This window comes from Perna viridis, chromosome 8 (assembly GCF_037379345.1).
Source record: "Perna viridis isolate PV_CMFRI_1.1 ecotype Kerala chromosome 8, ASM3737934v1, whole genome shotgun sequence".
Lineage (NCBI taxonomy): Eukaryota > Metazoa > Mollusca > Bivalvia > Mytilida > Mytilidae > Perna > Perna viridis.
Window position 1 is genome coordinate 24,203,680 of NC_142452.1, and position 16,168 is coordinate 24,219,847.

The following is a 16,168-nucleotide window of genomic DNA, read 5'->3' on the forward strand; positions in this document are numbered from 1 at the left end:
AATAGAGAATAAAGGGCCAAAGTCTTATTATTTCATGTAGATTTACTGAATTCTTTAAAATAAACACCAAATTACCCCCAGCAAATACTAGCGAATACAATTTCTCATACCCAGGCAACCCCCTTATTAGGCACGAGACCGCAATTAATTTTCAAGTGCATTTCAATATACACATTTGAGCAGATTAAAATAATTCCACCGGCGCAAACTGAATAAAACTTCTCTGGCCTAAAGATATGTACAATTAGGATTTTATATATAAATTGTAGAAAATTTTACCATCATTTTCTGAAATTAATACATTTAATTCGGAGATGGGGTAAACATGACAAATGAACTGAGTTAAAAGTCCTAAATTTTAACCTTCTTCCACTGAACCAAATCACAACTTTTAGTCAGAATTGATTAATGAAAAAAAAATCCCATGTAATTTTAAACTATTTTCTACCAATTATAGGCAAAACTTCAGCAAATAAGTTTCCAGTAAAAATATGAAAAAAATGTGGAAGGTACTTACTACCAAAGTTGGAACTATATTCAACGAAAATTAAGGGGAATTAATTGTGTTCTCGTACCTACTCCCCCATTTGACTCAGGTAACATGCAATTCGCCTTCCATATTGTTTTGGATCAAAATCTGAAATAGGAGGTGCTCAATTGGAATATGTAATACAGATTCTGTGAAAGTGTTATTCAGTTCAATTCAGTTGTATAGGAGGAGTAACGGATTAGAGATGGGTTCCCCAAAGTCCCAATATATACAAATGACAAAGTCCATTCTCAAAGGCTAAGTGAAACCTCCAATGTGATTCAGATTAGAAACTAAAATAGGAGGTGCACAATGGGAATATTTAAGAGAGATTCTCTGAAAGTTCCATTCTCCTTAATTCATGCAGCAGTGGTATAGGAGGAGAAACAAATAAAAGACCCCTCTCCCCGTGTAACAGACGGAAATAAGGAAAGAAGTTCATAAGATAGGACGGACACCCCACCACTATACACGTATACCCAAACGTTGCAAAAAAGGAGGGTTAAATAAACAACAAGGGACTCAGTTTATATCTGAAGTAATGAATTTAACAATAATTAATTAAAAAGTTATGTTGCCTGTGAAGTACATTAACAGAACATTTTTGTTGTTGAAATGCACTCAACAAACCTAGATACAAATCTATCGGAATATTGAGTGGTTATAATTACATGTATATAAATAAAATTAAAAATATGCACCGAAGCGCATTTTCAATCCATTTTGAAAGTTATATTTTTCTTTCACCATATACTATAACTGCACTATAAAATGTGAAGGGATTGGTTCTAAAGCTAAATTTTACTCTTATTTTTTTTTAATTTATATTAATAATTTAAATAAAAGTAATTAAGAGTACAAATCCTTCATACAACACTTAAAAGCATATTGAGTAATCTAACAACAAAGACTCATTTCGTATTCCGTTTTTTATTAAGGACAGCGAAGTTTTTTTTAAAAAAAAATCATACACTGGATATCACAAACTAACAGCAAAAATAACAGTGGCGGATCCAGACACTTTGGAAAGGAAGGGTTCCTCAGAAAAAAAGAGGGATAAGGCATTATTTCCTTTTTTTCAATTTTACAATTTAAAATAACAAATTTGTTAACTAAAATGAAGGGTGTCATTCTCTACATTCCTCGTGGATCCTTCAATGAATAATATAATAAAAAAATAAAATGAAAACAATAGAAACTTTACGATAAAGGGCAATAACACTTAAATTTGTTTATAATTAAGTCAGGGAACATTGAACATTCTGAGTACAGAAAAATCCCCATTCTCTTTGACATCATAATAATTTCAACAAATACAAGCAACTCATCTCAAATACAGATGTACTTATAAACAATAAATACGTGCATGTATCCCCCACCCTATGTTTATAGTAATATTCTGCACAAATCACGGAAAGCTCAAAACTCACCAAATAAGTTGACTTAACCGCTGAATAGGTTATGATATTGATGTTAAGTCATTAAATACAGTGAATGATTCGTTCATAGGGTATTTACATAGAAACTAACACACCAAAATTTATAACCGTTTTTGGCATGACACAGGTTGTGTCCTTATTGTGTGACTTATGATGAAATGTAGTTCTCAACACGTGTCGGAAAAATGGAATTGATGTGACATACGGTGAGGACATACGATCCTATTTGAATTTTCACATTTTCTGCAAATGTTGATGATGATTCACAGCAGTTTCTTTATATGTATCTTTACCTCAACTACAGATTAGTTAACAATCTATGTACCATTACATATAATATTCAGACACAGCCTATGGCAAGGTGATTCATAGTGTAGAAAAAAACACCAAACAAACAATGTTTTTTTTTTTGGTCTACATATGCTGTCTTTTTATGTCACAACAGCCCTTTCTGTATCAACTCTGTACCATTTCATATAAAATGGCGTAAGTAATGACGTCATAAACTAAAATAGCACAGTGACGTCATGATTTACGACCAATTTCACACTTACGACTTTTTGTGAAACCAACGCCTTGGATCTTAGTTACATTTTGCCAATCATTTTAAGTAATCCCTGAAGGTCCCCGACAACAAAAGTAATAAAAGCATTGGTAACAGAATAATGACACTCCTTCAAAATAAACTTAAAGGCCCAATAACATCACGAAGAGACACATTAATGACCCGGAAATTATAGAGTCGCCACAGATGATGCATGTAGCAGATTAATCAGCTATCATGAGCAATTTTTCTACTACCTTTTCGTTTTCTGTCAAAAGAAATTTAAAACAATTTTTTTGTCCAAGTTCTTGCCATTTAAAACCCAAAACTTTTATTTCAAATCGTTTTTTCTTTTCTTGCAGCAGAAACAACTTTATTTTAATAAAAAAAAAACAAAAAGAAAAAAAAACAACAACAACACATGTGAAATTTGAGTTTTCTCAAGATGCAGCTGTAGTGCTTAAATGATATATTGTGAACTGACTCAACAACAGTTTGAAATACAGTTTTTTTTAATTCTTGGAATTGCAAAAACTTTAACTAAAACATTATAGAAGAATTCTTTCAAATTTAACAAGTTTTTATTTACAAAATTACTGAAACAGAATTTACCAGACTCGAAATGAATTTGAAAAAATGAATGCCAAAATAATAGTTGATTAGAAACACCCTTTTGACGAGATAGGTTTGTCTTAAAGTTTATTATCTAACATATTGTATTTTTTATCCTGTACTAAATTCTGTTATTGTCTTTATACCTATTAGACATCTAATTCATTACATTCCTGTCACTACTGACACGGACATAGTACTAATTGCCCATCATCCTGATGTTGTGCCAGTTCAAGATTTAGTATAGATGATCCAACCACAGATACATCCTCTATCACAAAAATGTTACCAACAAAAGTACCCCATTTTTCAAAGACAAATCCATACCAGTTATTTCTTATTCCTATACTTCATCCATTGCATCCAAAATTTTCAATTATAAAAGGCTATTGCAGAACCTCGAGATTGGGGACTTCAAGGCTAAACCACTGTTCTTGCAAAAACTCTCCATTCAAATATGGTCCTTCTGGTCATGTCGTTACAGGAGATTTAACCATCATCGAAAACGAATCTCTGTTTAATATCATTTCTAAGGTTCCCAAGTATCGTGAACCACGCTCCATAAATTGGAATTATGATTTTAAAGTTCTTATGGATACCGTCGAGGACTATGCAAGAAAATGATAAAACGAGAACAAGAAGACATTGATTCTCTGTCAGAGTGGATAAAGGCCGTGAGGTCTTTAATTTTGAAACGAATGAAAGTTTCAAGTAGGTCAATGAGTGCCAAGGTTACATCGGTTTTCAAAGACTCCGATGTAGCAAAAACATTATCTACTATACATAACAAATATGTTGTCGTACCAGCAGACAAAGCCCAAAATAACATTGTTTTTGTCTGCAAAACGGTTTACATCCAATGTTTATTATCAGAGATGGCCGTAGAAAATAATAGCAGTGATAAGACCTATAATGCTTGCCACACTCTCTTAAGAAGAGATTATGGAAAACCATAAATCTGTGCTCTCCTCTTTTGGTCTCTCTACCAAGGACGATAATTATGATTTACCGTCTATGTTCTGGATTCCTAAACTCCACGAGAATCCATACAAATAACGTTTCGTAGCTGGATCTGCAAAATGTACCACCAAACCTCTTCCAAAACTTTTAACTTCTTTACTCACGACTGTCAAAGAGGGTCTACAGTCCTACCACAATACTTGGTACTCCCGTAGTGGTATTAATTCAATGTGGATCCTGAAAAATTCGAAAGATCTTATAGAGAAATCAGTTCAAGACTATTTTCTGAATATAAAAGCATTGAAACCTATGATTTTTCAACATTGTATACTTCCATACCACATACTCAGTTAAATCCCGACTTAAAACATTATACATAGTTGTTTTTCTAAAAAAGATGGTACACCTAGTTACAAATATGTAGTTCTTGGTAGCGATTCCTCATATTTTGTAAAACATAATTCCAAATTATCTTCCAAATATGCAGAGGAACATGTTTATAAAATGCTGGAATTTTTAATCGACAACATATTTGTCCAGTGTGGTGGACGTGTTTTTCAACAAACGATCGGTATTCCAATGGGAACAAATTGTGCTCCTTTACTTACAAACCTTTTCCTTCACTCTTATGAGGCTGACTTTATAGTTTCTTTGATCCGAAAGAAAGAATATCATTTGGCTAGATCCTTTAATCTCAGTTTCCGCCATATAGATGACGTATAATCTTTAAACAATCCTAATTTTGGAGATTTGATATATCGCATCTACCCAAAAAAACGATGAAAAAATGCATTTGAAATTTTATGGGGAAATGGGGGACTTTATACTACTTTTAAAAAGCTCATTTAGATACCATTATTTTTTTTTCAGCAACAGAAAATTCAACAAGAACAACAGAAACAGCAGCAACTACTTGGTAAGTTTTCACTGGCTCTGCAACAACTACTTGGTAACTTTTCACCAGCTCCGCAACGGCTACTTGGTAAGTTTTCACCGGCTCTGCAACAGTTAATTGGTAAGTTATCATCGGCTGTGCAACAACTACATGGTAAGTTTTAACCGATTCTGCAACAACTACCAGCTAAGCAACAACTACATGTAAGTTTTCACCAGCTCTGCAATAACTACCAGTTCAGCAACAACTACATATAAGTTTTCACCGGCTCTGCAACAACTACTTGGTAAGTTTTCACCGACATTGCAACAACTACACGGTAAGTTTTCACCGAAATTGCAACAAATACACAGTAAGTTTTCACCGGCTCTGCAACAACTACACGGTAAGTTTTCACCGGCTCTGCAACAACTACACGGTAAGTTTTCACCGACTTTGCAACAACTACTAGGTAAGTTTCCATCAGCTCTGCAACACCTATATGGTAAGTTTTCACCGGCTCTTAGAAGTTTTGAATTTTTGCCGTAATCAACCAATATGTTATGAGATTTAGGGATTACATTCAAAGTTAAATGTACAATTATGAAAAAATATTTTATTAAGTTAGTTTATTTTCCTTTTTAGCAACTTGAACAGTTTCTTCTGTTCTAAATGCTTGGTTTTTTTCTATATCTAGCTTTTGTTAAAAAGTAAAAAGAATCCTTATGTATTATCAACAGTAGGATTGTGAACAGAATAGACTCAGTTTTCAACTTTACAAGACCTGATTTTTTACTTTCTCTCTTGACTTCATAGACATTTTTTCTTTATACTAATACTAAAGAGTAATCAAGGGAACCAGGGTTATAGTGGTAATCAAAAGAATGCAATCAAGGGACAAAGACCAGACATGGGAAACAGACATACACAACAAAGAACATAAAGTAACTAAAATCATACATACAAACATACATACATACAAAGTAACAAAAGCAAATGAGCAACTCGGACTCCACTAAAAACTGGGAGCATGGACCAAGTGCACCGTTAGAGTAAGCGTCCTTAAAGGAATGTCTTGATAGTTTTTTTTTTTTTTTTTTTTTTTTGGTTGAGTGTGAAAGAAATTTGGAATATGATTTTGCGAAGTTTGAACAGTACTGAATACATTTCCAGATAGATTAGATATGTCTTCCATAAAAAATACTACAGGCCCTATAATCAGTTTTTATGGTTCCAGAATCATAACAGAGATTTTTTTCTTTCTTTAAATTAATTGATGGCCATCTTGGAATGATGCCTTTTTTCCAATAAGGTAGACCAGAATAGAGTGTTTTGATCTAATTTTACAAAATATTTTACACCAAATTGAAAGACTTGCACAATTTTACAAATTTTTTAAAACTTTGTTTTTAACATTAATATTTGTTTAATTCCAATTAGTTGTTTCTAATAAATAAGGAGGCGAACATATTGCACAAGGAAGAACTTTTACAATAAAACAGATATAAAATTGATTTCACGACTTTTGGAAAGAGATTTAAGTCCTACATTGAACTTTTGATGTGATCCCTATGTGTGGTATTATCATGATTTACATGTTCATTGTGTTGTAACTATATGTTGTTTTTGGCATTGCAGGCAAGAGACGACAATTTTATACATGTAGTTTTTTGTAGTGTTAAAAGAGGTTTTATTCATTAGAAAATAATACATAAATTTATAGAAATATTTACCATTACTTATTATGATAGCGGTTTTTTTTTTTAGGGGTAGATTGTATTCTGTTAGTTGATAGCATCAATATACTTAATTTTATTTTTGTTTGTGTGGCAATAATTGCTGTTACTTGTACATGCTTATGAAAGATTTAGGACTTCAACAAAAACAGAGTAGTTGGATTTGGTTCTACATTTTGTTGATATCTTTTTACATTTTATAGTTTTTCTCTTTATAGTTTATGCTGAATTCACTTTTATTGGCAATATTTTTGTTGCCTTATTTGCCAAAATCATTTTATGCATGTAATTCATCAATTTCTTTTAATGAAGAAAAGAATTTGAGTCTTATTTTTTTACTCATTATTTTCTTTCAACAAAATTCATTTTTCATTACTACCTGTCTTGACATTAATTTCACAGTTTTAAAGACCCTTGAACTATTTAGAAACTTAAAAAAAAAAAAAAACAAATACCAAATTTAAAATACAAGCCATTAAATACTTTCATTTTCATTGCTACTCTATCCTTTTAGATGAGATTTACTTTGGTCCACCTCCAACTTTGTTTAGTGGTAGGTACATGTACTATGTTGCTATGGTGACGGCATTCCCATCATGCATGGCGAGCATCCCATAATATTTTTTTTCATATGGGTAATGCATGGATCAGCTCTTTTCTGACCTTTAAGTTATTTCATGTAAGTATTTCTTGGGATCAAGGTCTTAGAATAGGTTGAGGGAATAGCTAAATGCTGATAAAGGTTGAAACTTAACATTGAAGTAGTGTGTATATAGTTCATTTTCATATGCTCATCTTTTTAATGGATATATTTTGGTATTCTGCTTTCAACACATCAAACATTTACTCAGAAATAACTTTGACCTGTATTAATTATTTTTTGGTATGAGAAGTTTCCTTAGTTCTTGTCATGATTGTTGGTAAAGGGTATGTCAACATGAAGAAATAGGGGGAACAATTTTTTTGCTTCAGCAGTCAGTGATTTTGTTGCCTTGAATTTACCTGTAAATATACATAAAGGCTATTTCCTCAAGCAAAATTATCTCAAAATTATGCAATAGTCCCAAAAATCATACCTCAGCTTTGTTGGTTTCTAATTGGTTTATTTTCGTCCCAACTCCAACAGAAGGGGTTACTTTTGAAGTAAAATCACTAGCAGTGCTCTTAATTGTTGATTTGTTGACAACTTCAGTAAAAATCCAGATCAACAGTACCTGTAAATCATTTCTACATTTATCCTTCTCTTCAATCTGAAATTAGGGATATTTTCATGGGACAAAATCTAGAAAACAAAATGTTTTTATTTATGGTATCAAATCAAAAGAATAAATCATCTTAGAATGCAGAAAATTTCATGTATTGATACAGTCTTAAGATGGAGTTACCAATCCTTCCTGTCATTCTATTGGCCATTTTTGGGGAGTATATAGTGATCCTGGTGTCTGTCTGTTTGTCTGTTTAAATCTTTTTTGTTATACATGTAGTTTTTTTTTTGCAATACCTCAGTAAAGCCACCTGATATTTTAACAGGACTCTGTATAAATATGCAATGTTATGGAAACTGATTTCTGACTGACCTGATCAATTTTGTTTTTGACAACATTGTTTCGATTTTGATGATATGGGAGGATAGCAGAGAGTATCCTTTGGTGACTTTATCTCACAGATTTTCTAGTATATCACTACGTCCACATGTTGTACAATGCTTCATCAGGGATGTGTCTACACCTCAACTGTATCAAATGTTTTATTTTACTCATACTGTTGCTTACAACTTTTTCATATATTTTAGATTGAAGTAATATTCCCAAATTAACTTCCAAATCCAAGTGAAACCTAGGCAATAGTACAAGCAAAAAAGCAGAATAAAAATGTCTTATTAACTTTGATAGTACACATGGTACAGACACATGGTTTTTTTTGTTTTTTGGTTTTTTTTTGGTTTTTTGGCTTTATATCCAAGTAATACTTCAGGCTGCCTTTTTAGAAGAAAATTAGGGAATTTTTGCAGGTTTCCTATTTTTGTATTTTGACATAAGCTTTATATAGGTATGCCATATCACCATATTTGATGTCAGACTGAAGTGAGATCAATTTCTTTTTTGACAACATTGTTTATATTTTTACCATATGGTTTCTGGGGTAGAAAGCATATGTATCCTTAAGTGAACCTTACTCATAGTATTTCTAGTACTTTTTAAATAATTTTTGCAAAGTATTATATAACATCACAAATATTTGCAGGTTTCCTATTTTTGTATTTTGACATAAGCTTTATATAGGTATGCCATATCACCATATTTGATGTCAGACTGAAGTGAGATCAATTTCTTTTTTGACAACATTGTTTATATTTTTACCATATGGTTTCTGGGGTAGAAAGCATATGTATCCTTAAGTGAACCTTACTCATAGTATTTCTAGAACTTTTTAAATAATTTTTGCAGAGTATTATATAACATCACAAATATTGAAATATTGTAAAATAATTTAGATAGTTAAGTACCAGTCCCTGTAAGAATCAGACAGTCATGGTATGAAAAAAACCTCATCTTTTTGATATTGTAATTTGACTTTTTGCACCATCAGAATCAAGGAAAACACACAAGATTTTCCATATCATGCTGGACCATTTAGTTACAATTTCACTGAAATGCACTGAAAATGAACATCTCAGGGGCAAATAACTCTGTCAAAAACCTCATTTTAATAAGATTCTTTTGAAAAATTTCTTTGCAAAGCCAGTGACCTAGAGATCAAATAATGATCTTCAAATGGAGAAAATATCCTAGAGTGATTATACATAGTCTGATGGATGGGGTTTTGAAATGCTTGATTTTGTTTTTTTTTGTTTTTTTTTTCCATTTGGCCTGATTTTTACAAACACTTACACTGAATTAAACCCCCACTCATTGAGGAGATGGTACTTTCATGATATTAGAATCTCCTTGTCTGTCATAATTCATTCCATCCATCCTAACTTTGTTGCATTAATCTCAACCCAATTGATGGATTGATTTTACATTTGGTATGTGGCTATACATATATATAGGGGCATATGTTGTTAGCACTGTTTCATTGGACTTCTCCATTTTTTTCACTATATAGAATAATAGAAAAAATTATCACAAAAATTGTGGCGCATTCTGGACTGACTGATTTCAAATTTGGTATGTGCCTTAAATAAATGGGGCATATGTTGTAAGTGACCTTGTTTGCTTTCAGATATCAACTTCCTTAACTGGTTCACATATCAACTTCCTTTACTGATGGGGGTATACCTAGCACTATAAAGAGGAACTTTATATGTTGTATCATGAAAAAAAAATGGCGGAGAATATATATATATATATATATATATATATATATATATATATATATATATATATATATATATATATATATATATATATATATATATTTCCATTTCATTGAGCAATCTCGTTCAGTTTCACTCATCTCTTTCAATACAATGACATCTGTCTAAAGCAGTCATTTTATAAATGTCTTTATATTGGAACTATTATGCATGTCTGGTCTGTCTAAAGTTGACACCTACTGAAACATATCATTTATGCTTCATGTAAGATTTTTTTTGTATGACATTTTAAAATTCATGTATTGCTTAAAACATTTGATTGTATCCTGTTCATTTTCTACACAGTCACTATCATCCTCATATACCAAATGTTGTATCAGTGGCGCTTAAGTCTAAATGCTGTTGTTATTATCCCTGCTTGTAGGAATCTGGACATATATCTTTACCTTCGCCCATTTCAATGTGTTACTGTTGCAAGATGGTGGTAAATTTCATTATATGCGACTGCAAAAAAAAATGTCAGTTGTATTAAATGGTATCACCCTGTCATCATCCGTGCTGTCATTATTGTCATTGGCATCCATTAACTCTAGTTATTTTTTTCTCCAAAAGAGGCACCAATTTGCGTCTTAATGTAAATCTCTCTTTATAGTTTGAAAAAGTATCTCTGGTCAACAAATAAGAGCATGCAAGTTACATAAGTTTACATAAAAAAATTCTTGGTATTATTCTTTATATATCAGATGTGTTAAGGTTTACCTGTTCTCCATAATTTGTAAATATTTGCATTTCACAGAATGAAATTCTTAACAGAAAGTTCCATAACACATTTTAAAGAATAGGAGTGCAAAATTAGAACTTGTGATATTTGGTAAACACTTCTGTAACTTTGACCAGTAATAAATATTCTGAGTGAAATAAATATTGTTAAAAAGGAGAGAACCACTCGTCTAATATCTAGGCTTACTATATTTAAGTTACTATCATGATCGTACATGTGATTTAAATATTTTGATGATATTCCCTTCTGTTATTGAAGGAATCAAATTAATAGGATGCAAACAAGTCTATATTACTGCACCCATTTTTAGCAAAACTATCTCTAAGCTTCAGAATGAAAAACTTGAAATATTCTTTCATCAAAAATTATGAATATAATTTTAAATTGTAGCGCAACAAAGACTACATCATCAACAGCAGCAACAGAGATTACAGTTACAACAACAGCAGCAACAACAACAACAACAGCAGCAGCCACAAGTAAATCAGCAAGTTAACAACCATCAACTTCAACAACTTCTACTTAATCAACAGGTAAATTAAGGAGGTAGACCTAGAGTAAGGGACATAACTCATAAAATCAGTGATATGTTTGTATTATATTCAATTTCACCAAAGCCTCTCAAGCTTTTGTTTGAAGCAGAATAAAATGAATCCAAGTTAATAAGATGATTACATAGGATTGATGTAAAATGCTGAATACAAACATTTGAATGATTTCTAAGAGTTGTGTCCCTTACCCTAGGTCTACCTCCTTAATTGGATAAATTGATTGATAACTTGTACTTATGATATTGTTGGAGTTAAAACTCTTATGTTTGAATTTGTTATAGTTTGTAACTGAATGAAACACCTGGTTTTTTTTTTCAAGACTTTGGGTACAGCATGCCATACCCTAAAAAATTATAGGTACAATGCCAGCCATACCTTCAGTACCTGCTGCTATCCCCAAGGATAAGGTTAAGTATTCAACTTTCGGTAACTTTTTCTTGAACTTCTTAGGCCATTCAATGTTTATTTGGTCATTTGTCATGAAAACAAAGGGAGGAATGCAATTATTTTTACCATATTTAACTGCCTTGAAGTTCATGGGAAAAGAAAATGATGGGGAGGGGGGTACTGCTTTATTGTTTGTTTTTTGTTGATATTGCAATAACAGTGGGTAATAAGGCATCAGCATTGGGGAGAAGGGTTATTTTCTGGAGTTTTAGTTACCTACAAGAATTGTTCATGTTATTGTAGCAACAAGCCCAACAAGGACAACAGATTCGTCAGCCTCCCATGCAGATGATGCAGCAACAAATGAGAGGTCCTAACCCACAGGCTCAGCAGACCATGATGGGTGGTAACCAGTCTATGATGCCCAATGCCATGCCTCAGTTGTCACAACAGGGTCAAGTCATAGGTCAAGGTCAACCTAGTATACTGGATGATTTCAATTTTGGTGATCTACTTTAAATAGGTCCAAGTGACTGGATTTTTATTTGTATTGTGATCTTGTGTCATTGTGTTTATCAGATTTTCAAAATCTGCAGTCATCTTTTTTTGTCCTACATGTTATGATTATTTCATCCCAATTACCATTTTAAGAACAGAGCAAGGTCATCATTTATTATTGAATAATATCAATGATCTTTTCATGTCTTTAATGTTGTTGAATTTTTACTAAAAGTACTTAAGTAATTAGTAGCCTTTATTTCTTTGAAAGACTATTTTGGTTTATTGAGTATTTAAAACTTGGACTCTGATATGATAAGTTACTGCAGTCATTTATAATTATGATTGCATGTTGAAAAGCTCATTATATATATATAAAAAAAAAACATTTTGCAGGGTTTTTTTTATTCTTCGCTAATTAATTAATACTAAAAAACCTCATATTTTGAGTTTTTGATTGTATCAATTGCATGTACATGTATATCCTTGTCATTATATGCAATAAAAGGTCATTTTTTATGAAATTTCTTTTTCATTAAGAATGTTAAGTTTGTGGCTGAAATCCACAAAAGATACAACATTAATTTGATTAGTCTACTATCAAAGAACATTAATATATCACATGTCATTGAAAGGCTGTTAAACAGCAAATTAGTTTTTATACCAACATTTACCATTATTTCGACCATATGTATTTTTTGTTTTTAAAATGTTTCTTGTTTCATTCCCATTTTGAAGTTCTGATTCTTTTTTTTACTCTATATTACTGTCTTATATATATGCTTCTTTATCTACTTGTTTGAAATGAAACCTCAAACAATTGTATAATTTGTAGACAGTGCACATATACTGTGATATTGGTTCAAACAAATCACCATTTGGACTTAAAATTGTTTGTTTGGACAGGTTTTCAGTTTACTTAGGTTAAAAATACATTTATATTGATATATGGAAGGACCCTAATAAGTGTCTTATTTAGACAGTGTTTTTATTATTCAAGGTTCCATTTAAGGAGGTAGAACTAGGGTAAGGGACACAACTTTACAAACCATTGGAACATTTGTTTTCAGTATTTTACATCATCCTCATGTAAGCATCAAAGTAACTTGGATTTATTTCATTCTGTTTCAAATGAAAGCTTGAAAGGTTATGGTGAAATTGAATATGATACAAACATATCACTGATTTCAAAAGTTATGTCCCTTACCCTAGGTCTTAAACAGGTGTCTCTGTATGTGCCAAATGAATTAAGACTTAAATTTCAAAATATCTAGTATTGGAGTTATGCACTGCAAGCTAAGACAAGAAATCAGAGTCAGTAGGAAAGGGAAGATGCATGATTTTAGGGAAACTAATTTAGAGAGGTAATAAGTCACAAATCTGAATAAAATATTGAAAGATGCATTTGTTCAATTATGGTAAGATGTGGATTACTATGGATTGTGCATGCAACAATTAAAAGAATTTTTCCTACAGATCTGCTCACTGAGTGGAAATAGTGAATTTCATTTGATGTACTTTCTAGTTTAATGGTCTAGCAGTCATGCAGTGTGTGAGCTGTACTTTAAATTAACCAGTAAAAATGCTATTATTTTCAGTCAAAGGGCACTAAAATCTCTTGAAAACTCAAGCAAAGTTTATGACTGATGACTGTAAAATAAAATACAAGGGGTAAAAGAACAATCACAATATTTAATTGTTGGTAGTAAGTAATCATATTTTTTCAGTCTTAGAAATTAAAATAAAAAAAAGTCTTGCTAGAGGCTTGAAATTTGAGCATTTGCCTGTATTGATGGTGGCAAGGAAACATTTATTTCTAACCAATCCTAAGTGATGCAACATTAAAGGATAGTTAATACTGTCTGAAGAAGTGTCATGTAGTCAGGATTCTGAATCAATTTTGACCTATGTATATACTGTATTTTGCTTAGATAGTGGCCTTTAAAGCTCTATGCCAAATACTACTGTGAAGGTACTTTAATTCGTGGATACCAATTTTCGTGTAGAAGTGGAGAAACACAAGTTCACCTAACCACGTAAACCACAAAAATTGGAACCCCACGGACAATAGTACTTTCACAGTAAAACCCAATCATGGTTTCATTTCCGGTGCATTGGTCAAAGTTTTCTAGTCATCGAAGATGCATAGTAGTTTTATGTATTATGGCATCATTCAACATAACATGTCCATTGAGCAAATAATTTGAGTGGGATTTGTTTTGTTTTGTTTGTTTGTTTTTTTTTAAATCTGGTTCACTTATAAAATTGTCCAAACTCGTTCTGTAATATGCTACATGTATGAAGACTGTAGATTACTACAGAATGAGATTTATGCATGACAACTATTTCTTGCCACTGTTTGATTTCTAGGCATTTCTTTTATAATTGTGAAATTGAAATACTTAATTTTGTATTATAAAGATGAAAGTCTTTTCATTGTGCATACATCTACTGTAAGAAATATTTTTTTTTTATGATTATGCTTTGTAACGTTTTGCATCATTAAAACATTTTGTATTGTTGACATAAATTGTTGATAAGTGCTTTAAATTGTTGTATATTTATGAACAAATACATTGTTAGTATCTTTTATTGTTCTTTATTTTTTCTTTGTATCAACATGGCAGATGGCATTTTTCTTGGGAAATGGGTATCTGATAGCGATAGGAATCAGAACATGAGCGACAATCAAAAGAATAGATGAGATTTTGAAGTTTATATAAAAAAATTATGAAAAAAAACTGTAGACAAATTTGAAAAGACTTAATTGACACCCTGTCAAGGGATGCACTTTGGTTTAAGATGTCAAGTATAGAAATGGTAATATTCACACTGGCGTTTAGAATATGTTTGGTTTATCAAAATTGTAAGTTTTGTATGGGTGGGGGAGGGTCTGAAATATATCCGTGCATCTGTCGATCAGGCGTTAGACAAGGTGCAATGAAAATTTATTCTCCCATGCTTTTGGTAAATATTTTAGAAGCTTTATCTTATTTATTTACACAATTTTTCATATGCTGGAAAAACTGGCAGCTCAATTTTAAATACCCTGGAACCCGAATTATATAATACATAATGTATTTCATATAATTAAACACAGGTTAAATGTAAGCATACATCGTTATTTTCTTTATACCAGAACCAGAATGTAACCTCTGTTATAGAAAACAGACCCAAACTTATATTATACGACAACGAACAAGTCAATTACTTGTATAAAACCCCAAAAGTGTGTTTCCGGTAAGGTAAGGGAATTAAAAATGCTACAAGAACAACTAACAATACGAACCACCAAACGAACTTGTTGGTATAAAATATCCATCAAATCTTATCGCCGCTAAGTCCCTATTCTAGACTGAAGTCGACTGCTGCATATGCAAGATGTATATTTTTTTTTGTTTTTGTTTTAGTAAACAAAGTTGTAGATATATACAACTTGTTATACAGTACTGGAGATATAGTTCAAATTTCTAGGTGCTTGGCAATTAGTAAAATATTACAGTTTGTTATATCTTTAGGTTACAGGCCAACAATTCAACCAATGAGCATTTGGAACGTTCGCATACGTCATACGTAGAAATTATCGCCTGTTTCTCTTAGCGCTGTGAAAAGAGTTCTCATTTTATTTCAAAAATTAAAATTGTAAGAATACGAACTTCTACCGAAGATTGTTTTATTGTAGACTATAAAACTTTACTTCAAAATAACCATATCATTCCGACCCAAAAAATATGTTTGGATTTCCTGTTGCTAAATATTGGGTCCGAAAGAAAATCTCGGTTCCTTGTCAGAAAGACACGCTGGCCAAGGCTTCATATTTTTACCTTCCTGAAATTGCTTTTGTAGTTACTCTATTTTGATCATACGAGTTCGGTGTCTTAATTGTCATTAAAACATTATTAACTATATGTACACTTTGTCAATGCACACGACTAGCT

The 16,168-nt window shown here is 31.7% G+C and overlaps 1 protein-coding gene across 2 annotated transcripts in view; it reads left to right on the top strand.

The window, feature by feature from the left end:
• Positions 1 to 14,820, top strand: part of LOC148609894 (uncharacterized) — an 80,625-nt gene extending 65,805 nt beyond the window's left edge. The window contains exons 2-5 of one of the 2 annotated variants that reach the window (XM_088541457.1): positions 4,955 to 5,000; positions 7,209 to 7,247; positions 11,185 to 11,327; positions 12,036 to 14,820. In XM_088541457.1, the coding sequence (XP_088397583.1) occupies positions 4,955 to 5,000; positions 7,209 to 7,247; positions 11,185 to 11,327; positions 12,036 to 12,251 (444 nt within the window). In that variant the 3' untranslated portion in view covers positions 12,252 to 14,820. The remainder of the gene's footprint in view (positions 1 to 4,954; positions 5,001 to 7,208; positions 7,248 to 11,184; positions 11,328 to 12,035) is intronic. The other variant, XM_088541458.1, reaches the window with a different exon arrangement.
• Positions 14,821 to 16,168: the final 1,348 nt, after the last annotated feature.